This window comes from Gallus gallus, chromosome 1 (genome assembly GCF_016699485.2).
Source record: "Gallus gallus isolate bGalGal1 chromosome 1, bGalGal1.mat.broiler.GRCg7b, whole genome shotgun sequence".
Lineage (NCBI taxonomy): Eukaryota > Metazoa > Chordata > Aves > Galliformes > Phasianidae > Gallus > Gallus gallus.
The window spans coordinates 171,160,275-171,186,567 of NC_052532.1; the positions used below are offsets into that span (position 1 = coordinate 171,160,275).

The 26,293-nt window shown below is 38.3% G+C and overlaps 1 protein-coding gene across 3 annotated transcripts in view; it reads right to left on the reverse strand.

Annotated features, from left to right (window-relative positions):
• The window catches only part of C4A (complement C4A (Rodgers blood group)), a 52,817-nt gene that overhangs the window by 2,729 nt on the left and 23,795 nt on the right, over window positions 1–26,293 (reverse strand). For all 3 annotated transcript variants that reach the window (XM_040702478.2, XM_040702475.2, XM_046943584.1), the window contains 28 exons: window positions 25,777–25,974; window positions 23,417–23,608; window positions 22,241–22,390; window positions 21,721–21,847; window positions 21,298–21,369; window positions 20,684–20,890; window positions 20,000–20,111; window positions 19,712–19,782; window positions 18,972–19,111; window positions 17,898–18,110; window positions 16,804–16,855; window positions 16,245–16,325; window positions 15,380–15,583; window positions 14,453–14,528; window positions 13,876–14,032; window positions 12,105–12,203; window positions 11,612–11,780; window positions 10,483–10,649; window positions 9,889–10,047; window positions 9,231–9,290; window positions 8,673–8,766; window positions 7,778–7,946; window positions 5,399–5,486; window positions 4,718–4,792; window positions 3,791–3,899; window positions 3,028–3,117; window positions 2,575–2,667; window positions 1,742–1,825 (listed from right to left, as the gene is read on the reverse strand). In XM_040702478.2, coding sequence (XP_040558412.1) covers window positions 1,742–1,825; window positions 2,575–2,667; window positions 3,028–3,117; window positions 3,791–3,899; window positions 4,718–4,792; window positions 5,399–5,486; window positions 7,778–7,946; window positions 8,673–8,766; window positions 9,231–9,290; window positions 9,889–10,047; window positions 10,483–10,649; window positions 11,612–11,780; window positions 12,105–12,203; window positions 13,876–14,032; window positions 14,453–14,528; window positions 15,380–15,583; window positions 16,245–16,325; window positions 16,804–16,855; window positions 17,898–18,110; window positions 18,972–19,111; window positions 19,712–19,782; window positions 20,000–20,111; window positions 20,684–20,890; window positions 21,298–21,369; window positions 21,721–21,847; window positions 22,241–22,390; window positions 23,417–23,608; window positions 25,777–25,974 — 3,508 coding nt within the window. The remainder of the gene's footprint in view (window positions 1–1,741; window positions 1,826–2,574; window positions 2,668–3,027; window positions 3,118–3,790; window positions 3,900–4,717; window positions 4,793–5,398; window positions 5,487–7,777; window positions 7,947–8,672; window positions 8,767–9,230; window positions 9,291–9,888; window positions 10,048–10,482; window positions 10,650–11,611; window positions 11,781–12,104; window positions 12,204–13,875; window positions 14,033–14,452; window positions 14,529–15,379; window positions 15,584–16,244; window positions 16,326–16,803; window positions 16,856–17,897; window positions 18,111–18,971; window positions 19,112–19,711; window positions 19,783–19,999; window positions 20,112–20,683; window positions 20,891–21,297; window positions 21,370–21,720; window positions 21,848–22,240; window positions 22,391–23,416; window positions 23,609–25,776; window positions 25,975–26,293) is intronic.

Here is a 26,293-nt window from a genome sequence, read left to right on the forward strand (position 1 = left end):
CGAGTGCTAAACTGTGAAACGTAGCCCTAAGAGCTGTATCAATTTCCTAGTTGAAGCTTGAATTAATTTTATATATGGTAGATATAGACCAGATAAAAGTCAGTCTTCTGTATAGTTTCACATTTGTGTATTTCCAAAGAAGCATGCAGCACTGTAGATTTTCTTATATAACCCAAGACTTTCTGCTGTTCCTATGCTACATGGTACACTGAATTTTCACTTCGTTCAAAGAACGTAAAGGAGTGTTAAGATGAATCAGAATTATCTGAGAAAATTATAAAGTTTTGCCTCAGGTTCATTATGTTTAAATTACCATGGTGCTTCTCACTTCAAATGCTTCACAAATGTTCTGGCAGATTTCACGCTCTACGGATCACCAGCATTTGAGCCATTAATGTAACAGTTAGTTGTTATATAATTATGCAATTTTCAATCTCCACATATATATATATAGAGAGAGATTTATATATATATAAATGATGATATAGATGATTTTAAGATATATAAATGTATCTCTCTCTAAATATACAGATTATTTGGAAGCTACTGCACCTTGCTTTTTCTTCATTATCATGGCTCAGTTCCTCTTTCCAGACTTTACCAACCCCAGAGAAACAATCTGATGTTGTAACCTGTTTCATACAGTACAAACAAAGAAATATTTTCTTTTAAGAAGGAGGTGGGAATGAGAGAAGTCACCTCTTCTGTTCAACTTTAGATTCAAAAGATACCTATCTCTTTCAAGAACCAAGAAGCAAAATCTTTCCAGGGCTTGCCCATGAGCTGCAAGAACGAATGCAGCGAGGCCCATAGCTCTAAGTTCTTTAGATCCTGTAGGTTTTGTGGAGGCATTAAAGAAACTTTCCATCATGGTATTGTAATAAGTGCATTATGATCTCCCTGCATATGGAAAGTCCTGATTATCACTGGCATATCTCTGGATGCATGGAGTAGGGACCTGATCTTCTGACTAAGTGGACATTTAGCACAGATCACAGGCTGTGTGCCCTAAAGTACTGGCTGACATCATTTGCCCTCTAGGCAAAGATCAAGAGAATGAGATAATTATTCTGCTTAAGGAAGGGAAGTTTTGAAACCTTTACAGTTTTTTCTTTAAAGGCAATTCTGGCTGCCAAACTGAAAGCTGAAAACCACATGATAGCTTGGTGGCTGAAGTCTGAGATGTCATCTGACAGCCTTTTCAGAAATTACTTTGAAAAATTTCAGTGTTCACTGATGCTGCTGATAAAGTAACATTCATGTGGGCACAGCTGGAACGGCAGGACTGCAAAAGGACACTGTCTGAGAGCTGTGCAAATCTTCGCATTTCAACAAAAGAAATATAAAAGCTTCTTGTTATCACAGTTATTAAAATGATATACAGAGGACCTATTATATACACAGTACAGGTTTTGGAGGGTTTGCTTTAGACTAGCTCCAGTTTGGAGCCGTGGATTAAATGCAGCTGTAATGTGTCTTCTGGATTAGTTTCATCTGAAAGGATTGGAGGTATGTGCTCTGGGATTGACACATAATGTGAACCAAAGCAAACTACAGCTGAGCTGAACCTAAAAGTGATGTAGCTGCACCAAGTCAATAAATCAGTCTTCTTTCAGGCCTAACATATCTGACTGTACTTCTGACAGTGAGACAAGGCACCTGAATGGCTCATGCTGGCTAGTGTTTAATCAAACTTTTTTCCTTCAGGTGGAAAAAAGGAACTAAACATTTTGATACTTACTGAATTTAAGGATTCTCTGAATTTTGACCTCATAGTAATCAAAAACATTCTTCTGTGTACTGTTGAGGAGCTCCACTTCGTAGACTACAACAGACAACAATTGTGTGAGGGTACATGGAAACATGAAGTTACATCCAGAAATTCAAAAACAGCTATGCTTTTATCTCGTATCAGTGCAGAGTCCAGTATGCTATCTTTTCACAATTCATGGTAATATAAAAGACAACAGGACAGTTATCCTGCGTATCTAATATATTTTTGGCAAGTCCGGTACTAATCAATAACCTCTAAACTTGTATTTTCTTTGGCTATATATCTTTTGGAATAATCTACTACATATGGCTGAGTTCTTGCTTTTTTCTTCACCAAAGCTGCTAAATCAGTTTTCCTTAAGTAGCTCTTCCAATTTTCCATCCATAGAAGAGGTCAGACAGGCAAATCAACCAAGGAGAAACTATTCTCCTAGCTCTGCAGAAGGGAACTGCTAAGCTTTGGCATGCTGTCTGTGAAAACTGCACTTCATCTCATAAATCCTCTAAAATTACGGATCATGGGGTCAGTGGTACTCACGCCACTGCTCTTTTCTAAACCCTGCAATACAATGTTGTACATTCTTCCTTCTTCAACATCCAACTACAGCTTTCAGAGGTCTCTATTTTTCCCCTTCAACCTCAGATGACAGCTTTAGTATTTCATCTCCACAGCCTCCTGGCCAGATAAAGGAACTCTTCTCATTTCAGGAGTGGTCTAGGCATATAATACTCCAAATTCATCCTTATTTTTTGAAAATAACTGCTTTTAAAATACATTGACAATTGTCTTTCGTGCCTTACCATAATCTGCAATAGGCTTGTAGCACACAAAATTAAAACGTGAGTTTTCATTCAAGTTTTTACTGAAAGTTGACTTTTGTCTTGGGCAAGGACCTAGAATGAAGAAAAGAAATGACTCATCTGTCTCTGTAGTTGTGGATACTTAGATAGATACAGTCTAAAATTACTCATCCTCTCAACATTATAACAGAAAACAAAACAGCTGACAACTTCATTGGAAGTGTGGTAATTTTTTTTTTATCATGGGCATATGTTGATATATATCACATGCAACTATCAAAATAATCCTGGATATCTTCAAAACAAAAGTTTTCAGTAATACATGAGTGGATATTTTGTGTTCTAACTTATGCATTAGGGTAAATGCATAAAATAAATGCATAGGTCTTTTCTGGGTATAAGAATTCTCCCATGAATGGTTCTTATCCACCGGTATATTTATATGTTCCTTACCTTCTGCACACTGGCAAACTTCGGCGTGGCACACCTTGGCAAGCATGGTGCTGTGCTGGGGAGCACTGTAGAAGACGCTGCACTTTCTGTCTGTGGAAATGAAGCAAAGTGATCTGGCTTACAGTGCTCAGATGGAAGAGCCTAAACACTTGAACTACACTTGTTTCCCAGTTTTTCTCTGGTCCAGAGAAATCAGCATATGAACGAGTGAGATAGACCTCAGAAATCCACAAAGACCTATAGCCTAAGCACCTACATGCAGTACAGGTACTTGACTTTTAGCTGGACTACAACCTGGGTTGTTGCTTCTGTGGTTTTGCTTTTTTTGTTGCTGTGGCTGCTGCTGTGGCTTTAAGTTGTATTCTTCCCCCCCCCCCCTTTTTTTTTGTTCTGTCTGAAAAACATCAATTTTAATTATATATTATAGCATTAGGGCAACAATTACCACAACCTGTTTCAGAGGGAGGAGACAGGATCACCAATGGTTAATGTACCCTTAGACGACAAATAGAAAAGTCAGCATGGATGAAGCTCTAGGTACTGTAAACTGTCAGGGATTCCTCAGCTTCAAGCAAAGTAGAGGTCTGTCCTAATTTTCAAATATTGTTATCAAAATTCTGTCAAGTGGGGATCTTAAAATGGGATACTAATACAAATAATTCACATGGTTTCACACACTACATAATATATTTTAATAAATTGGAGTTTGCTATTAAGGGTCTCTCTTTCTGATCAGTTACGTATCACTTTTATATGCCCTTACCTGGACTGTAAAAATCATACAGGATGGCATTTGCTGGCTGAACCAAGCCCATTGGATTAATCTGCTTTGCCCCAAATACTATACACTCTGGCTCTGGTCCACTTGTGATCTGGACAAGAAAGGAACAACAGTTGTGATGCACAGGCTAACTTTCTCCAATTAATTCCTTATTCATTTGTGCCTATACCAGCCTGGCTAGTGTGCTTCTGATGGCACGGATGAGTTAATTCTGATAATTCTATATTCAATTAGAAGAAGCCTTTTATGTTTTAATTGAGAAATTTTGTGAACCATGGAATCACAGAAGACCTCCTATTGGAAGGGACCCACAAGTATCGTTGAGTCCAACTCCTGGACCAACTACCCCACCCCTCCCCTGACACAGCTCCATGCCGTTCCCTCGGGCCCTGTCGCTGTCACAGAGAGCAGAGCTCAGCGCTGCCCCTCCGCTCCCTGTGAGGAGCTGCAGCCGCCATCAGGCCTCCCCTCAGCTCCTCGGCTCTGGGCTGAACACACCAGGGACCTCAGCTGCCCCTCATACATCTTGCCCTCCAGACTCTTCACCATCCTCATAGTCCTGTGCTTGACACTCTCTAGCAGCTTTATGTCCTTCATCTACTCTAGTGCCCAGAACTAGAGGATTTGATGATTACACCTGTTTATTACTGTATTGATCTTGATCTAGAAATATTGAACTTCACATGCTAGGTGAGGCACAGAGTACAGCTACAACACAGAAGAGCTGAGGATGAACGTGCATGTCTCCCACCTTTACCTCCCCTGCCCTCTTAGAACTGAACTTTCAATACTAATAAATGACACAAATCACAGGAAGGTAATGGAGTGTGAAAAACAATAGTAGGTTTAAAAGGAAGACTCTGTTAGTTAACTGAAACAGTAGATCATAAAACCACTGGGCTTGCTTACCTCGCCAAAGTAGAGCAAAACCTTCCCTTCCTTGTACTCAAAGTGCTGAATATATTGATCTGAAGATGTTACCAGCTACAAAAAGACAACAACAAAATCAGAACAGCAATGTAGGACAGTAACACCACTGCTATCATCCTCTATATCCTGGTTTGCTTTGTTCAGACATTTGTATTATCCTGCTTTCTTTCTTCCTCCCTAAAGGAAACAGTGCCTGTGAGGACAAACCAGGGCAAGCCTTCACTGGACCAGCAGGGTCTAGAACAAAAACTCTGTAGCTACCTTCACAGAGTACTGTGCTGCATGGCCCTGCCGCTGTGCCCTGTGGGCAACACCCACAGCTGTTTTTGTCTTCTCTTCCGTAATCAAAGAACACACCATTTTGCTTTGTTACAAGACAGCAATGCCAGCAGGGACTCCAATATGTGTAAAGACAGGAGAATGTCTAAGTGCTCTAAAAAGCCTTGTGCTAATTTCTACTACAAGGAACTAGAGGCCGTGCTCAGTTCACTAGCAGCTTTTCATTTCTTGCATATATTCAATGAATAATTTTTTCAAAGCAAGGTAATGAAAGTATGCCTATCCTTTCATTATTCTGTATACCTAGGAAAGATTTACAAAGATAAAATTTGCATAGAAATGTTACCAAAGAATGCCATTTAAAAAAAGTGTGTTTCTCACCTGTTCAAGATCATTAGTGTCAGGCTCCAAGCCACTCAGCAGAGAAAGATCAACCAGGGACATCTTTGGTGGATTGGAACCTGTGGACCTTTACAAAGGAGTCTATCAGCAGTGAACATCTGCACTGAACTTTGTTCAGCTTGTTCTCCAAGCTTTGTTTGGAGAAGTTAGCTCTTCTGGCTCAAAAAAACCCCAAATTCCCCCTCTCCCCCCCCAGAAAAGAGAAAAAAAAAAAAGAAACAAAAAAGAAACAAAACCAACATTCTGCTCCATTTAGCTTTCTTATGTGGACTTTAATTTGCTTATTCACTGCCTACCACATTAAATGGCATGAAGTAAAATTAGTTACATATGCTAGTCAAATGGTCATCCAAACCACAGGTGCCTCATCTGACCTTGTCATCTAGGCTTTCATTACAGCTGATAGGCAGAAAAAATTGCCTTTGATGTCAATTGTTCTCTCTACCGTACAATCATAGCCGAAGATAGGAAAGATAGGGAGGGTAAGCAGCACTTGTAAAGAGTTCTTTATTATCTACAAGGAGGAGCTAAAAATCTTGTTTGTCCAAAGTCCTTGAGAACAAAGTAAAATTTATACCACCTTTACTTTTCAAGATCAACATTCTCATTGCCCTAACTGTCTGCCAGGCATATATATATATATTGAACTTCAAATCTTTTTACCCCTTCTCAAAAATCAGGTAGTTGTGTGATTGCTGGATGAGGTTGTTCTGCACTCACACAGGCTGCTTTGTTGAAAATATTCAACATACCCTTCAGAAAATCTTACTTCAGCACCTTCTATTACCATGCAGCACAGTCCAGAAAGGCTCTATGGTGATGTAAAAGGTGCCTTCACTTTTTCCTCTGTGTCTTACCTAAAACAAATGAAACTAAACATTTTCTTTTAAGCCTCACCCTAACACTGCAACATCCTGCTGAACAGTGGATCTGATTGTTGATAGACATCTCATAGCAATTAATGGGGAAAACAATGTCTCAGCCAGCTGACAATTAACTGAATTTATTGTTAACTAGGGAGAGTAAAACTTGGGAATTAACTCCATTCTTCCCCTATCTGAGGAAGTTCCTGTCCCTGTCTGGGAAGGAGGATAAAAAGTACTGCTTCTAAGGCTCTGCCAAAAGTCAGTGGAAAAGCTAAGTACGATTGGGAAGTAAACCTGCTTCTGTCACTTGCTCATCTCTAGAAGGGGAACTCAGGACACACAGAATCACAGAATCATAGAATGGCCTGGGTTGGAGGGGATCTCAAGGATCATGAATCTCCAACACCCCTTCCACAGGCAGGGCCACCAACCTGCATATCTAATACTAGACCAGGCTGCCCAGGGCCCCATCCAACCTGGCCTTGAACACCTCCAGGGATGGGGCATCCACAGCCTGTCTGGGCAGCCTGTTCCAGCACCTTATCACTCTCATAGTAAAGAATGTCCCTCTGACATCCAATCTAAATCTTCCCTCCTTCAACTTGAAACCATTTCCCTTTGCCACCTACCATTTCATGCTTCTGCAATACTTGCCAAGCTGTGAGAGGGAGCAAAAGCAGTGTTACTCTGCACTGAGGGATTTCTTTCTCCCTTGTCTATTTCTTGATGATGGCCACAACATTAGGGTATCATTTCTGCCTCCTTTCCTCTCCTACATAGTAGACGGTATATTTTCTTTTCCATGAGGCCAGAGTTGCATCCACGAAGGAAGTGATAATATCTTTCCAAAAAACAATGAAACACTGCAAATATGTTATTGTATTTACCTTATTAATCACAGAATCACAGAATGGTTGATGTTGGAAGAGGTAACCTAGTCCAACCTCCTTGCTCAAGCAGGGACACCTATTGCAGGTTGCCCACGACCACAGCAATATGACTTAGGAAGATCTCCAAGAAAGCAGACTACACAACATCTCTGGGAAGCCTATTCCATTGCTACATCACCCACACAGTAAAGAAATGCCTCCTGATGTTTAGATCTTGTGCTCTTACTGCCTCTTGTCCTGTCCCTGGACACCACTGAAGAAAGCCTGGTTCATATGTAAAAGACTTCTTTCAAATGATTAGACAGCCAGGATACTCTGAATATCCCCCGAGTGCCAAACATCACCAGTGAGTTTGTTGGGGCAGATCCTGAAATGTGTTTCATGAAAAGTGTTTGAAGTCTGTGTAAACCATCTAAATGTACATTGCTTGGAAACTGACTTTCCTGCTGTGGAAATAAGAATGCAGATTCTCTCCATTTATGTGTAACTACAGAAGAGTACCAGCTTGGATGCTGAGTTTGTGGATATGAAAAAGGTGACCAAGAAGAACTGCAAAAAAAAAAAAAGAAAAGTATGTCCTAATGGCTGATCTCCAGACCTACCTGACACAGATTTTGTACTGCAGAGATTCTGTATTACTGGGCAAGATCACATCCCTTTTCCTTCTGCTGCGGATATCAAACCAGTCTATTCTAGACAGGGTCTCAGAATCACTGGAGATTGTAGTAAGATAATCTTGATCATCATAATTTTCCTCGGAGTATAGCATGTCTGGAGGTGATAGACACAATCAGCCATGCAGAAATTTGACTGAAGTTCTTGTAATTTCATTTCTTTATTATTATTTTTTTTAATAATGATAGATAAAATGCACAGTCATGCTACCTCTATGGGATTTTATTGAAGTTTGTGTTACACCATCTCAGTGTTTCTAATCAATTCAGAATTAAAATTTGAGCAATAGTTTTAGGAAGAGTCAGCAGATCTAGCTAAGGATGGGGTTTGTCCCATCTATTAACATATAAAGTACAGTCCTTGCTTCAAAAAGTTACCTATTCAAACAGAAGAAAAAAAAGTGCAGACAAATGCAGGCATAAGCAGAGAATCCATGCTTCAGAGACATAAAAACATAGTCTTGACTATATGAAAATACCTAAAGCAGATCTGTCCCGAAGTGTACTCTAAGGCTGCTTGGTATGTCCCTTACTAGTGGAATAACTGAGCCAAGAACACAATGACAGGAGTTTATCTCCCTCTCCTCCAGGTAACATAGAGGAGTTAACAATAGTAGCAATGTACCTGTTCGGTACTCTCTGCAGCCACAGTCAATGCAAGAGTTATTAAACTATTTAAAATATTAATAAACTGAATGCAGGTTTCAGAGACCTCTCTCTTTCCTTGCTTCACTCATTTATTCCCATTCTCCAAGGCTAGAAAGTCATTGAATAATTATTATCCAAACATGTTACCTTTGAGTTTCAACCACTTTTCACTTACCAGAATATTTAATCCTCCCTTCCACTTCCACTGTCAAAATCAGGTCATCACATGGATTGTTTTTCAGCTCAGGTGACCAGTACATTTTCAGTATCTAAGATAAAAGCACAGACATCAAACTCATAGCAATATCATTTAAATGACATGTGATTTGCTCTTTCAGGGCTTTAGCAAATGTTGATGAGACTTAGAGTGTGGAGGGAAACACAAGTCTCTCAGGCACTGATTAGTCATAGAGAACTGCCGTGGGTAAAGCAGGAGAGGTCTGTGTGCAAACCTCAAATTGCCTGAGACCTTTGACACATTTCTCCATCCCCATCACAAAAGGATCTTTCAAACTCCTGACACTTCTTTAGATTTTTCTAATCAACACTTTACGGATTTCATGATGTTAAAAATAGGCAATATTTCCTATCAGGGCAGTTTGCTTGCCATGAATTTTAGAAACTTGGTGGTAGGAACAGAAAGAATGAAGACACAGGAAGTAGTTTCCCTTGGTGTTCAAAAAGGGAATGAAAGAAGTCCATCTGGAATCTGAGTTTCCAGTTCAGGGCTTACACTCATTGTCCCATTTCCTTTGCCTTGTACAGACACTTCAAGTTTTTTCCCAAGATCGAACTGCAAGCAAAAGCAAAATAATGAAGATTTAGTATGTGCTCAGCATTTGATCTATTGCTTTCCTGTGATCTAACAGTATTCTCTGTCTTTCCCCTCAGAAGATATAGGAAATCTATTGTTATGGAAGGGGTTATGAGACCCCACATCTAATGGGGTTTTCAGTGTGCTGGGCTGGATCATCTTGTTCTGCCATTCTGTGGCCCAGGAGACAAATTTTTCCTGACTTCATTATCCCCTCTATAGCCAGGATATGACATTTCCTCAGGTCCCAACACAGTGAATATCAGAATATTTCCATGCTCTCTTCTTCCTTGCTCCTTAGCAAGACTTTGAATGTTTTCCTGACTTCTCTCCACTGATGGAGGATGTTCACATCACCAAAGTTCTTGAAAGGGGGTGGAAGGACCTATAAACTATGCTTCTAGGCAGATGTTGATTTATTTTTTTCTTTAAAAAGATTATTTGGATTATTTGGTTGTTTTTTAAAGATTAAATTATTGAAAAATAAATGATTGCTTAATGTGAGAAAAGCTACACCAACCAGTCCAACACTTATCCTGTTTGAGCAAAAAAGGTTGAACAAAGAATAATTGTGTACCTCTAGCATCTTCTGAATTCCTTCGTTAGTATCAGTCAAAGTAATAGTGTAGTCCTCTCTCCTTCCAGGTGTTCCTATTCTTACAGTCAGGTTGGTGGGAACAGTACTCAGTGTCTTTATGCTGTATGCTGACATTGCCTCCAGGCCCACCACTGTGTCCTAGTTGAGACGAAAATGAAAAACAAAACAAAACAAAACAACAACAACAACAACAACAAATGCCCCCAAATTATGCTGGATTATTTCAACAGTACATGTGGTTGATTGATTATCTAAAGCTGTTCTTCAGTTCTAACTATTATGCTGATTTGAAGTTCTGTATCTGTTCCCACCCACACATACTGTTCATTTTATTTCTCACCTTCTTCCTTTGTCATTAAAATCCCCAAAACACTGCAGGCCTGACCTCTGACTATCGTAAATCTTCATGAAGGCTCATAAGGTTATTAAGGGACAGATTTTTTGGTGCTTCATGAACTGAAGAGATTTGAGATGAATTGTTTCGATTCTTTCACACTTGAATGATAAAGCCCTTATGGAACTACCATTTACTTTCTACTCCTTGAAATGCCATTCAGGTTGATGGTTGGGTACCTGTGTAGAGCAGAATCCTCCACCGTAATTCTTTCTTTCTGTCAGCCATGTAGCAATAGGCACTGCATACTCCATATCTTCCAAGAGCAATGTTTGAAGCAAAGCATAGGCAGTGATTTCCACTGAGATTGCATTGTTGCCATTTCCCCAGTAGCGCTGCTGCTTTGCTGCAAGAATAACTCAGTCTTGAATGTCATTCGTAAAGATATTAGCCAAAAAGGGCTGCTGTTTTACACAATAGATATTGCATGTCATAACACCAAGGAGCCACAGAACACAGGTGTTATCATAAAAGCAACAGATCAATGTGGAAGTAGATGTTGGGAAAGGAAAAACATGCCATTTTTAGTTTTGACTTATGCAGTCATCATAATCTTATGATCCTGTTGTACAGTGATGTCCATATGATGGAATGGTAGCACTGTGTCTGGTGGTACCCCAGAGATAATAGTATTAATTATCCCTCTATGTCCCTACACTTAAACTACAGCTATTAAACCATGATTCATTTGTCAATTTATGAGAACGTTTATAGATGGTCATTGTCATACACCAACTCAACACTGACCCCAGCCATGCTCCAAAAGGGAAGAGGAAATGTCCATGTGGAGCTGGAACAAAGTACTGGTGAGAAGTTCTGAAGGTGGGCAGGCTGGGAAAGACATCTTAGACATTTTCCCTTTTATTCACAAATCCATCCTGTGCTGCTCCCACATGGAGCTGCTTGTTCCCACTGACCATTAATAATTACTTATTTTTCAACTTTTTTTTTTTTTTTTTCTTTTTGGATGCAATTTAGGGGTGTGGAAACTTTGGAAGCAGTAAGAGAAGAAGAAAATGTAGATATCTACATCCCATGACTTTGTTCCATCTCCAGTAACAGATAGGACCACAATGCAAAATTCTCAGTGCTAAACTGTTAATTTATATTGAAACCAATTACACAGATTACATAGAATTTTAGCATTTATATATAATTATGTAATTTAATTAATTACATTGCACATAGACATTCACACTTTTATAAAAATTAAATGCCCTTCATTTATTAGAATTTGCTTCATTAGCATATCAGAGTGCTCAAAGCACTTTAATTACAAGTTGAATTTCTAAGAATAGTTACTAGTACCTGCATCAAAAACAGAACAGCTCCTTAATTTTTCTTTTGCACTGATGGCCTGAGAACTATCAGGCTGAACAAGCGTCAAAGCATAAGCAGCAACAACTGTAGAATAGCAGTCAGGATTTCCAGGAAGTTCATTATTCATGTAAACCACTGATCTTCTAACAGCTTGTTCCTGTGAAAACAGAATGGATTCATCTGAAAATATCATCCACACCTACTGTTATTGCTAGTGTAAGTACTCAGAAATTAGAATACTCTCACGTAGGTATTTTTTATGCGTTTTTAAAAACTGTTGTTTTGTGATTAAAGACATCAGTGATGGAGTGTGTAGTTCAAAATACTTTGCTGTACATTAGCTCACTGCATATTTTCTTATCCATCACAGGCTTGGTAAACACAATATTACCTTCCCATCCATAGTACTTTTAGACAGTGGGGTGAACATGCCACTGTGCAATAGCCTTCAAGCTTAAAGATAAAAAGTCAGGCATCCTACCACATCAGTTAATCCTTTGTAAACCTGTAGAGTCTGCTGCAATGCTATAGTTACAAAGGCTGTCAATGCCAAATTTTCTCCTGCTGACCCAATGCCGCCCTGGAAGATAAAACATGAAAATGTAAAACCACATGTACTTGCTTATGATTAAACTTAGAAAATAACTTTCCATGAAGACAAGGACTCTCCTGACGAATCATTAAACAACAAAACATGTAATTTCACCCTTAAACTTTGCTCAATAATTCTTGTCCAGCAAAAGCGTATCTTCTCCTATAAGACATTAAGAGAGTGGAAATCCCACATCCTTTATCTGGTAAAAACATTTAATTAACTCACTTCTTAAAAATTTCTAGTTTTTGATTGGAGCAGTCCTGTCTTCAGTTCCCTAAAACTGTTTTGCTTTCTCACCTGCTGCTTATTAACCCAAGAGTTCTTTAAAACCCTGAGCTTTTTGCTTATAAAGGATATATACACCATTACCATGTCATTTATCATTTTACTTCTTGATAAGCTAAACACAGTGCTTTCTCTAGCTTTCTTGCTCCCTGAAGATGTGCATGTTCATTCCTGTTCTTCTTTCTCATTCTTTTGTTCATGCTCTTCTTTGACAACTGGATCATTATGACCCTTCTCTTTGACTCAGCCTCAAATGCTTAGAGAAACAGAGATTATTTGCACTGAGAGACTGTAAGTCACTGCACAACTGCGAGCAGTTTCTGAAGTAAATATCAAATAGAAGATAAGTATCGCAACATAGACAGGTTAAAAGCTCTTTCGCCAGTTTCTCAGCTGATTGGTTTTAACAGTAACTATACTGGCTTTGAGGGTAAAAGCTACACAAGTGTTTTAAAAACTATAAACAAAATGGTTGTTTTCCTTTGTAAGGTCCATGCGAAGGTAACTGTATTTTCAGTGGATTTTGGAAATGGCATTTTTATACCCTACATGCACAGAGAGTAACAATTTTGTGTTTCTGGATACTTACAGGAGATGTATAGGCTAATGTACACTCTTGAAAATTCTTATTAAATACTAGAATTTTTCTTTTTCATTGGAGTGTTTAAATACTGAAACACCCAGAGGGGCTCTGGGGTCTTCATCTTTGGAGGTGCTCAGGACTCAGCAAGACATGGCCTTAAGCAGCCTGATCTAATGAGGCCTGTTCTGGGTGGATTTGGACTAGAAGAACTCTGGAGACTCCTTTAAGGTTGGATACTAGGAAAAATTTCATCTCAGGAAGAGTGGTAAAGTATTGGAACAGGCTGCTCAGGGTGGTGGAGTCACTTTCCTTGGAGGTTTTCCAGAAACATGTAGATGTCACACTGAGACACGTGGTTTAGTGGGCATGGTAGTAGGTTGATGGTTGGACTAGATGATATTAGTGGTCTTTTCCAACCTTAATTATTCTGTGATTCTATGATTCTACAAAATATAAGTTATTATTCTATCTACCTATGAAAATAAAAAGCATGAATTTTTACCAAGCACAAAGATCTCGGAGCTGATTCTCTAATTCCTCTTGCAGCATAGGTAAACTGCAAAATCACTCAAGATGGGATCAAAAGATAAAGGTGGTGATATACTAGCCATGTTTCTCTGATGGATCTATTGGCAGATTCATTTTACATTACAGATTTTGCTCTTCTTACATTACAGGTTTCTTTAAATAATAATAATAATAAATTCTTGGTATTCAGCAATTCAGGATATTCGTTTTCCTTACCAGCCTTAAATGTGCAACTGATTCTTCTTATTACTAATGACCCACCTGCATTTTTCTGTCCATTACCGGATGATGGTCATGAAATGAACCATCTGTCTGCTGTTGACTAAGCAAGTAGAAAATCGAGTTTTGTATGTGACTGTCTTCCACACGAATGTATTCTTTGCACCTTGTGAGTACTTTAACAATGAATGCAGTTAACCTGCATGAAAGAAAATATTTAAAACTTGTGTTGACATGTAGTTATTGAAGAATATATTAATTGGAAGTTAAATATTAATTGGAAGTTAAGCATACTCAGTCCCTGCATAGAATCATATTGAATACAGTGTGATCATTGGAAGCTGGAGATTTCTTGTGCAACATTAGAATTGCAGTGACAGTATGAATACTCTGCGGCAAATGCAAAATAATCAGGGGCTCTGTATAACTCTCTTTCATAAAGGGCTAAAGATGAGCAGTCTTAGTGGACCAGCTATCCATGACAAAAGTACATAAGCAGTAACATGCTCACTAAACTTTGAAAATCATTCCCCCTCCCAAAAATCTTGCATAAAATGGTAATAGTGGCATTTTAGGAGGAAAAAAAAGAACCAAAGCTAGTTATGAAAAATACATTTACCAAACACTACTGGGTGTTGATTTAAAGGCTCCATAGGAACCGTCATCCTTCTGAAATTCAAGCAGTCTCATATAACCTGTATGAACAAGACAGCACAAAACTGCTTAGAATATATACATATTTCTTGATAATTTTCATATATCACTTTTATTAACATGGATGTGTTCAGCATTGGTTAGTGGACTGGGTGCATGGAGGTGTTCATCAAGTATGAAATGTCTGGGTCAGTAGACCTTTGACAAAGAAAAAAAGGGCAAAGCTTTTGAGGTACTTTGCCTTGCTTGATTTAGTAGAGCCATGAGAACAACCTGAAAACTGTAGGTATGTATAGATACATACATAGTTAACAAAGCATTTTCTCCATGGCGAGTGTTGGGAAACTTATTCCCCATTATTGAAAACTTCTCCAACTGTTGACTTCATGGTGCACAAAATCAAAAAATATAAAAAATATCATTTACCCATGTCAGATTAAGTTTTAAAACTCATGAGTTTTTGGTTTCTGATCTTGGCTGCTATTATCTTGACAACATCTGTATCATATCTATATCACATCTGCAGTAGTCTGAAATAATTCACACTCTACAACTGCCCATGGCTGTCTATTTGATCTGAGTTGACACTGATCAACTTAAATTTCACTTTCTGCTTCTAAAATCGGCAAGGGAGAGGATGGACTGTGAATGTCAATACTCTACAATGTCAGACGCAAGCAGTTAGCCACCTAAATCTTCCTCACTACTAGTTTCATTTCTCCTATCTGTCTGCAGGCTGCCAATGGCATTTCTGCTTGACTGTGTTAAGACAATGCTCACTCCTTCAGCAATTAGCAATAGTAAGTGTACAATGTGAGGAGATAACAAAGCCAGTGTTTGTTGGTCTGTGTGTTGTTTTTTTTTTTGTTTTTGTTTTTTTTTTCCTGTGTACCTTTTTCAATCATCTTAATGGCTTCATCCTTTCGTTCAGGATTAAAGTTCTTCCACTGCTCACTGGCATCCAAATACTCAATAGCATAGACCGTGGGAGCCATTTTCACCATTGTTTGCTCTGCACAGCCCGTGGGCACTTGAATAAGTTTCTCAGTTCCATTGAGACTAAGACAGTTTTCAACAGAATCACCCATAGGATTTCCTGTTGTAAAAGACATAATCTGTAAGGCATATAGCATTTCAAACTGACCAGTGTAACATTAGTAAATGTGATATTAACAATAAGTTGACACTTCAGCATGCCCTGATTCTACAGCTGCTTCATACTTCTCACTATTAAGCCATTTTCACCTATTTGTGACTTCATAAGGCTGAAGAAGTGCAAGGGTGAGCTGCCGGGTCCTGGAGAAGCTGGAGGAAGAATGCTGGGACAGGAAGGTAACATGGAATATAGGGAGTCCTGAGGCTGTTGAAAGTGGGGATGCAAAGAGAGTGGCAAAGACTGGTGACTCAGGTTCTCACTGGAAAGGTCTTGTCAAATCAGAACTGATCCTCTCACAGGGGGGGAAAATAATCATACTTTAATAATGTCAAACGTTTGGCATTTTTTACCTTTACATTTACCATTTTCTCATTTGATGATTTGATTCTATCCAATACAAATGAGAAGGGGCAATCAGAATGAGGTAAGCTGCTGGATGAATCTTGGGGCTGCTTTCTTTTACAACCTGGGCATGCAAGACAGACCATTTGGATCATGGCAGAAAACATAGGAATGAATGGAGACTTGGTGTTCAGAAATGAACAGCAAAAGGGGCATGTCTGTTCTCACTTCCAGAAAAGTATTGATGGAAAATGTTTACCTTTCAGGCTAACAAACATGTGACTCTTAGAACCCGGTATCATATCAGATGGTCTGCTGACGTCCACTGTATGGAATCTTACTGTAAATAAATAGGGTTCAACATTCAAACTCTTTAAGCATAGAAATATAGTGCAATTTTAGAACACACTTCTCACTGAATGTCTTACAGTTGATGACAATTACAGCAGAAATTTTATTAGAAATGTTAAATGGAAACATATGAAGAAAGGTACTTATAATTCTTAAATTTAGCTTGTCAATAATTTTTTTTTGTTTTTAATTTCAATTCTTTGTTGTTCTCTTTCTTATCCCCTTTTATACACATTAATTAATAAAATAGAAACCTACTTAATAAGAATGCTACCGTTAAACACAAATGTAATACAAATCAGTTATAAGCATCTATACAAAAATTAGTATTTCCTGAGTCTTTTTGCTATGTTTTGGCTGAAGAATGTTTTTAACTTAAGAAGTATTTCACCATATTCACAGCAGGCTTCATAATTCCTATTCCTGCACAAGATTTCATCTATGTCTAAATCATAAGTGTAACTTACAGTTGCTATTAATGCAAATTGTCTGTTCTTCTCTTTGTAAAACACCTTCAGCCTGTACAAATGAAGAAAGAAAAGTAAAAACGTTTGCAATTTCACACCTGAAATTAAGTTGCATGAAATCGATGATCTTCACATCTGCTTCAGATCAGCAGATGGCAGAAATAGGTTATTTTGGAGTGAAATTTCTTTCCAGGTAAAAATGAAGCTTGAAACCAGAATTAAAGTGTCCTAGTTGAAAAACTAATCATTTTTTATTGACTTTTTATTATAACTGATACATTTCATTAGAAGAAATTCTTTTTACTGAAACCCTGAAAAAATGAAACTTCAAAGTTTGTTCTCAACTTTGTGAGCTGTGCAGGTAAATTCACTGGTGGACTCACTTTCATAAGCCTGTTTCCTATGAAATCCACGAAATTCTGAGTTCCTCACATTGGTAAAACTCAAAGGTTTTTCCCTTCTAATTTCCACATGTCCCTCTTTCAAAAGCATGTCTTTTGTAAAGCTGTTTCTCCAGACAATTTTAACACTTTGGTGTAACACTGAACTCTGAGACAGTGTCGATCTCTAGAAAGATTCTGTAACAATAGTAGATTTGCATCTTCCCATTCATCATCTTTACCTACAAGTCTGCAATGTTGATATTAATGGTGCAAAGTTTCATATCCCTCAGTGGGTTACTTGGTTGTTGTAATGAGTCTGTGCAGGTCGTTATTGACATTTCAACAGCCATTTTTGCCTAAAAGCCTACTCCTCTTCATCATTTTGGAAAAGAAACAGTAATTAGATAAGCAATACAATATCTTTGTTTGTATGTGTTTGTTTTACCTTTGTAATTGTTACTCTTAGAGATCCATTAATTAGATATAAAATAATAGAGCTAAACTTCATGTTTAGGAAAGTCTACTTCCTTCTCAAAGCATCACTGGATGAATATATTCAATCCTGACTTCATATGAGAAAAGTACTTTTTATACATATTGATGAAGCAGGTGGAATTTAAAGATTAAGAGATGTGCACTGAAGGATGTTGTTGGTATGTAATGGAGAAAAACATATTAATGAAATGCCCACCATCAACTAGTTATACTTACCACGACCTTGAGGTTCTTTCTAATACTATCGCTATGCCCAGTCTTTGAGTCCAAAGCAGAAATAGTAATTGGAATTTCTCCCACAATCAGAGGAACAACTGAGAAATAGGCTGGTGTTGCTGAGTTCCCCTTAGCTTCCAGTTTCAGCTGCACTGCCTTCTCTGTTGCTTCTGCAGTGCACAGCCCCTTCACTGCATCCATTTTCACTGTGACCTATGGAAACAAGGCAATGTCTACCATCAGTACTAAAGCATCACTGCAAAGGAAAATGCTCCAGCTCCACCAATGCTGAAATAAGAATGGGAAGTGAGAAACAGATCTAAAAGGAGACTTTTGTTTAAAAAGGAAAGAGCAATACGTACATTCTGCAAGACAGAAAGGATTTTTCATTTAGCTCGCCTGAATTTCCTATGTACGTATTGGCTTATATAGCAAGGTTTATGTAACAGGCTGGCTGTGGGGTGGCCTCTGTGAGCACAGCCAATCACTGCCTCATGTCAGATCAGAGCCAGATCCAAAAGGGACAGCCACTCTCAGAGCTGACCCATGAGCCATGATGGGTGTGCTCTGGGAGAACATATTTAAGGAAGGGATAGGTTTAAGAAGGATGGTATCCTACGGGACGGACCCCACCCTGGCACAGCAGCAGAGTGACCATGAAGGAGCAGCAGAGATAAAGTGTTTTGGACTGACTGCAGCCCCCATTCCCTTGTATCACTTGGGGAAAGAAGGTAGAAGAGCATGGATGATGGAGAAGGTATAATTTGCTTTTAGTTCTCACTGCTCTAGTCTGTTAGCAATAGACAATACATTACATTAATTTCCCTACACTGAGTCGGTTCTGTATGTGATGGCAAATAATCTCCTTGTCCCTATCTTAATCCTGTAGTCCCTTTCTTTCATATTTTCTTACTCTTTTCCTTTGAGGAGAAGGAGTGAGAGTGGTGTGGTAAAGTTTACTTGGCCTTCAGTGTGAAATCACCATAATGCTACATCTGTAAAATGGGAAAACCATTTCACCAAGAAGTATCAAACACTGGCATGGGTTGCCCAGAAAGTCTGTGGTAATTTTACCTGGAGATCATTGGGCAGATAGTTGTAAATCACTGCTTTAATTTCCAGTTGTTCGTGCCGTTTGACTGAGTATGGTAATCTCAAGGACACAAAAAAGTCTTTGAAAACATCAAAGGTGTGGGGGTCAGCTACGCAAAATCCTGGGATAAGTAAAAAAGAGAGTTGAAAATTCCACACTTTAGATCAGTTGATAAAAACAAGGTGTCTGGAATAACAGCCATGGTTTTTGATCAGTAAAATTTGGCAGAAGTATTTGTAGATTTTGTAAGTTAAATATGGCCCAGCTTTCCTGCAGAGGCCATGTTTAAAACATAATGACCTTTCCTAGACTTTTGTAAATAAGCACCATGACCATTACCTGGGCACAGATGGTCAGTACTCACTCCCAGAAATACTAAAATATAAAGTGGTATTGTCACTACATTTCTTGTGCCCTTATAGCCACAGGAAAGACAAATGAGACTGTTTTGAGATTTGAAAGAAAAGGAGGCTTTTTTAATTGTTCAGTACACCCTTCATAGCACTTCACCTTGTTTTCAAAAATATGTATTTACCCCTAACTTCCTGTTAAGCTTTAGTATGGCATAAAAGAGAATAAACTTAATGGTACAAACACTTGGATATTTTTCAGTACAGATTATCTTGCTCTGTCAAGTTGACGTTGCATCTCTGACATAAGAAATACACATTCTCTATTCATCATCATGAAATAAATCCAATAAAATAACAATTTTTTTTACCTTTTTGGGGAGATATGCTTATTGCCTGAACTTCCCAGGTAGTTATGGAGTCAGGAGCAATGCTGGTTACACTAAGAAACACAAAACAGAATGTGTTAGGATGGATGCATGATGTGTAAATGTTATGTACCCAAGTTTGAGTATTATAAGGCAAAAATTTTCCCACAGTTCTGGAGACAAAACACTTGGAATTATTCTGAATTCCTCTCCTAACATATAAAACTCATATTTATATATATATTATTGTTCAAACTTTGATGTATTCATCTAGCTAGGTAATTACAGTACCTATGGTTTCCAGGATTTTTCACTTCTTTTAATTGCCACCACCAGCTTTCAGGAAAATAACTGCGCAAATTGAGTGTCATTTCCTCAAATATTTCTTCTTCTTTATCATAGTCTATTAAAAAAAAAAAAGTGAGATTTCTCTTCTGAACACTTCTGTTGCTGACCATACAATGTCTTGCAGAGCTTTTGCCAAAGAGAAGGCAGCACTGAAAAGCAGCCTAAACAAATTCATGTGGGTTTCATGTTATGCATTAAAGAGAGAGAGAGAGAGAGAGAGAGAGAGAGAGAGAGAGAGAGAGAGAAGCAATGACCAAAGATTTTTGTCATTGAGAAAAGATCGTTTTTCTTTCTGTGTTCAATAATTATATGGTGCCAAACAAGAAAAAATTCCCCTTAAGTAATGAGTGGCAAAGACTCTGAATATGGTCATTTTCAATGTGAAGGGTTTTGGTTTTTTTTTGGTGTCATGGGCTGTTTGATCAGAGGGAGAGACTGTGGGGAGTAGAAAGGGAGAAAGACAGAAATAAAATTGTCCCTGGCTGAAGACAGGTTTTTGGAATTACTTGGGAGTTATAGTGATAGCATCACTGATGAAAAGGCCACAAGTGATCAAACAACCCTTAGCTTTCCTTTGCCCCTCTGTGAAGGGTAATTTTCTTTAGACAGTGGTATAACATTTTTTACTTCGTGCCAAGCTCACTGCAGTTCTCCTCTTCGCTGCCTCCTCCTTCCTGAGGGCTATTGCACTTTCACAACAGTCCTTGAAAGCTTCTTTGCATTTGGGAGTGCCAGTCACTCTCGTTAACCTTTTTGAACAAGAAAGCTTCATGGGATTTATTTTCATTCCATCTTCACAGCATTTGCGTAGGTCAGCATCTTGATATTTGCTAACTGCAACACAATTAAAGACCAGAATTAGAGGTGTGGAAACAGCAGGAAGCATAAAGGTGTTCACTGTGTTCATTCCTGGTGTTATTTGCAGTTAAGATTAATTGACATTGCAACAGTTTACCTATAATCAGAGAGCTGTGCTTCATCCTAAAATCAGTCCACAGAGGAGCAAAGCATAGAACCTATCACATCTTAAATATTCCAGTATAAGCTTTCTCTTTGGATTGAGAATGTGACACACTGGAATTAGATATCATGGTATGAACATTCATGGCTGTATTCTTGCTCTTGAAGAAAGTCACTGATATCAAAAGTTCTGGTGACTTCTGGCAAAGAAATATTGAATACCACCTTGATATCACCTATCCCTACTAGTCCTTTCGTGCCATCCAGGTGAGTGGACATACCAATTCCTAACATTTTCTTCCGGAAATCCAAAGATCTCTTCTCCCTTCTGGTAGCCTGGAGGCAGGTATACCCTGGGAAGGAAGAATAGAAAAGTTTGGTTTTTTATTCTAGTCAGTCAGATAACTCATCTCAGTCATGGAAGACCTATATTAGGACACATCTCATTTACAGAAGATCCACTGCTTTCAGTCCCAGCCAACTATTGCCCTACGCTAACTGAGCTGAATACCAGTGGATCAGCAGCCAACATTTGGGCTGTCTGAGCTGCCAGCACCCAGCAGAAGATCAGGAAAATAAAAATCCACAGGGACAGCAGCTCTTACAACAGCATGATAAAATCTTCCTAATTTTTAAGCAATCAACTTCCCCAGTTGTAAACTGATTTGTACAAACACCTAAGGTAAAGGACAGGTTTCACTTACCTTCCCGAAGATTGGATTTAATTGTGTCTGATAAAAAGGCAAGACCAACATCAGTAAAAACTTGAGCACTATCTGCACCACCACCTTTGGAACATCCAAGATCATATGAATTCATTGCCTTAAATACCTGCCAAATAAAATACCATAGATGGATTGTACATACTTGCAAGTTTATTATTACTATTATAATAAAATTCTCATTGCCTTTAACTTGCAGAAAGTTGGCATAAACTATACTTGGAAACTGAGATTAAAGCTGAGGGATGTTTTGGTTGTGGAATAATTTCAATTAATGTTTTGTTTTTTTTTTTTAATTTACAAAATTATCTGTGGTAACATGGGAAATCCCAAACTTCTCATTTAAACACATCTTAAATTGCAAGAGCAAGAACACTTTCAAGTTTAGCAAAGTTTGGATTAAGCATTTAATAGCCATTAATTTCATTTTGATCCTCTCATTAGTCATGGAAAAATTTTCCTGGCTAGCAAGCATGATATTTTCTTCCTAAAGTTATCTTACCTTTTTGGATGTGAGTTTATTTTTCTTGTTCAGAATAAACACTGCTTTATCAACCACAGCTAAGGCAACAGTTCCCGCATGGTCTGTTTCAATCTGTAATTTGATGTTGTTGGTTGGTTCATATATCTCATGATCTGTTCTCACTTTAATCTAAATAGAAAATATTGAAACAAAAATGTCACATTTGTTAATAAAATACAGGCACTCTTTGGGCAGACAGTGATGTCAACTGTGTTTGTCAGCAGTGTGAGGCTGGGGGATGTTTCTGTTTGGCAGTTTTTCTGCTTGGGATCCTACCTTTTGGCAGATAACCCCCACTGGGGCACTAAGAGGAAGGTTAGAAGATGTGTCTGGATGTTATATTACAATGGGACATAACCACCAATGTGAATTAATTGTGTTTCGTGCTATTGTGAAAAATGTTCATAGAATCATAGAATCGTAGAATGGCCTGGGTTGAAAAGGACCACAATGATCATATAGTTTCAACCCTCCTGCTGTGGGCAGGATCGCCAACCGCTAGAACAGGCTGCTCAGAGCCACATCCAGCCTGGCCTTGAATGCCTCCAGGGATGGGGCATCCACAGCCTCCCTGGGTTCTTTTATTTTTTCCTTTATAGTATCAAAAAGATGGAGATAAAAGGTGAAAAAAGTCTTAGAGAAAATCCTATTTTTTCCACATTTCATTTTCTAATGGAAGGAAGTAAAAAAAAAAAAAAGTATTTTTGAAATGTTACAAAATCTTCAAAAAGAACACAAACTTGAAAATTTACATTAAATTTCTTTTTTTTCTTTTCCCCCCAGTAAATTCACTTTCTTTCATTCAATGAACTTCACTGCAGAGAGAGTTCTCGAGATCCTGCCACTCAGGAGATCTACTGGTGTTTTGCTGTGGATTTCTATTATCTAGGCCAGGGATTTACCTTTATGAAATTATGTTTTTCATCTCTTCAAGGCATAACCTGTCCTATAGAAAAGGGCTATCTGTGACATCGTTCCTGAGAGTCTTTACCAGCTGCACCTTTTAGTAAGAATTGTGATGATTCCCTTTTTAAATGAATAAGAAAATGTCCACTATGCCTTTTACATTTCAACCCCAGCTGTGCACTCTCTGCTGATAATATTTGTATTATTATTTTGGAATACAAAATCAGAAGCTACTTGCTTTGAATTTACCTTTCCTTCACAGACATCCATAACATCTACCCATACAGAATCAGCAACAATCTCTTGACGACCCTGGTTTGCAATGAAGTAGTAAGCTAAGAAGCGAAAAGCAGGCACCATCTTCTCAGTGATTCTGAGGTTTATTACTTTGTTTGAGGAGGACACCCTTCCCAACAGCTCAGCTTGTCCCTTTGCTATAACCTATAGAAACAAACGAGAGATCAAGTACAATAAATACACAATTTTATAATCTATATGCATTATATGTTATATATATCAGACACATTGTGTATATTATGTATATTATACTATATATCTGCATAGATATAATCTTCTGAGGTCATTTCTGCTTGAACTTTATTCTGTAATGGCACCTAACAGTTTTAATTCTTCAACAGTATGGTGGAGGAGACCAGAACAGAGCCTCTAGGAGAGGAGCCTCTGCTGCACTGGTCCTGTGGCCCAGGTCTGAACATAAGTCTACCTCCCTCCACTTGGCCTTGCTACTTGAAAAGGGGCTCAGAGATGGCAGTTTTACTTCTGTGTTCTGCAATAACAGGTCATCACCCTCAGGAGGTGTCAGCTGTATTTAATCTGCCATCTGTAGTGAATATTTCAGATGATATGGAGGGATTGGAATGGGAGGTTTTATCACCCAAGTATTATTCAGTGTAAAGAATCATAGCCTGGCCCTTAAATGTTTTCTGCACATCTTGCTCTATTTAATTATTTTCTTCCTATTTTCATGAGTAGTCAGCAAATAAAACACAGGCAGCTTTCCTGAATGCACAAGGAATGGGCCAGAGGAAGAAACAAAGCTATGTTGTAACCTTGTCTGAAATCCTCACAGTCTTCATTTAAGGACTAGAGAGCCTCATTGCTGAGCAGTGCCTCTGTCACCCTGCCTGTCCAGCTCTACTCCTTCCCAGAGATCATCATCAGCAATGTCAACACCGTGGTTGGCCCCGTTATTAAAAAACCTCTCTAAACCCAAATTTAACTCCTTGGGATACAATTATTCCAATATATAAGGGTCCTATTAAAAATAAATGGGAACTCTTGCCATGGTGCTTTCAGCCTGGGAAATTTAAACTGCCAAGGGAAATTATGAGGAGAAGAGAGATAAAGAACATTAAACACATTTCACATGCAGCAGATCTGCTCCTGGAATGTATCTGTGAATGCATTTGTCTCCCTAAGCAGAATAAATATTTTGCATGCCTGGTCCTGGCTGAGCAGGTTTTTTTCCTGGCCTTTCCATCTCCAGAACCGATCTTTTGCTCCAGTTTCAAGAAGTTATTTAGGACCATAACAGCCAATGCCTTCAATGGCCCTTCGTCTTCTTTTGAAGATAACTGTGACCTGCCTGTTAACTGACATCAGCTGCAAGTAATATGGATCCATGGCAATTTCAGAATCATGCATTATTCATGTAATAAGTAATAGATATCCTCAAAAGGCATTTTCAGAGATATTCAAGGTCCCCTAGAATGTGGCTGGATTTTCTGTTTCTAGGTGTAGAAACTTAATTTATATAAATGATCTGCTCACAGCGAGGGAGACAATTTTGTAATAGTTGAAGAAAAGGTATCTATAAGAATTACATCAATAAAAATAGTAGGCTTATTACAAGAAAGAGTTCAGATTGGATGGAGTGGGAGGATCTCAATTTAGTATTTTTAATATATATATCCACATAATAATGTAGATGTTATACACATGCACCTATTTGCTTTAGACTATTAGTAACTACAGACCAAAATTTATAATCATGTCTTCTTACTCAGAAAAAAAGAGAGAGAGAGAGAGAGAGAGATTTCAAAGTTGTGTACGTTATGTCCAAGGATAAATAAAAATGTATGTAAATAATGAAGTCACAGAAATATTTTTGGAAGGGACTTGTGGAAATCTATTTCTATGTGGAAATTCTAGTTTAACTGTCTGCTCAAAAATAGATTATCATTGGCATAAGCAGGTCAGATACGGTGTTCTCAAGGTGAGTATTGAGTGCTTCTGAGAGTGGCAATTCCCTGAACTCTGGGAAAATTCTTCCACTGCTGTATTCATCATTAGTGAAAAGATTTTCCCAAAATGAATCTTTCAAGCTAAAGTGTGTAGACTTTGCCCCTGGTTATATTATATGACACCACCTAAGAAAGTTTGTCTCTGTTACGCCTGTAATCTCTCTTCAAATAATTTGAAATAGGTAGTAACTTACTCAGCCTCTTCCCCAGACTTCACAAGCCCACTTCCCTCAACCTCTCTTGGTAGGTTTGGTGTGCTAGGACACTGATCACCTTGGCTGTCCTAGATGTTCTGGAAAGCATAGTTTCTAGAAGAAATTATTGATATGCCACTGTTCTGTTTACCATATAATAGAAAAAGTCAATCTTTCCACTTCCAGACTGATGAATGGCATTTAAGGTGACTCGTAAAGTATCTCCAGGTGCCAAGACAGTATGTGGGATGCTGATGCTAAGGTAGTTGCGGCTAGCAGACTGGTATCTTTCAGCTCTGATACTGGTTTCAGGTGATTCTAATCTTTCTTTTCCCTCTTCGGCCTTTACCTGTCAGGGGAGGAAAGGACAGAGTGAGTTAGGTGTCCCTCAAGAGACAATATGCGGTATCTCTCAATTCACATCTTGCCAGGTTATTCTGAAAATGCTGAGAAATGAGATGAGGCCCCACGGAGACCACGTTAGCAGAACATGGCATCAAAAGACCAAGGTTTTTCATTACTTTTTCTCTGACCTTATTTTATCTCTTGCTGTACTAGTTATTGATATTTTTCAGGTATGGCTTTTTCTGAATTGGAATAAATAGCTTAAAATCACACAGTGGTAATTCAATACCTTTTTTCTGTTTTTATATTGTGCACATAATCAA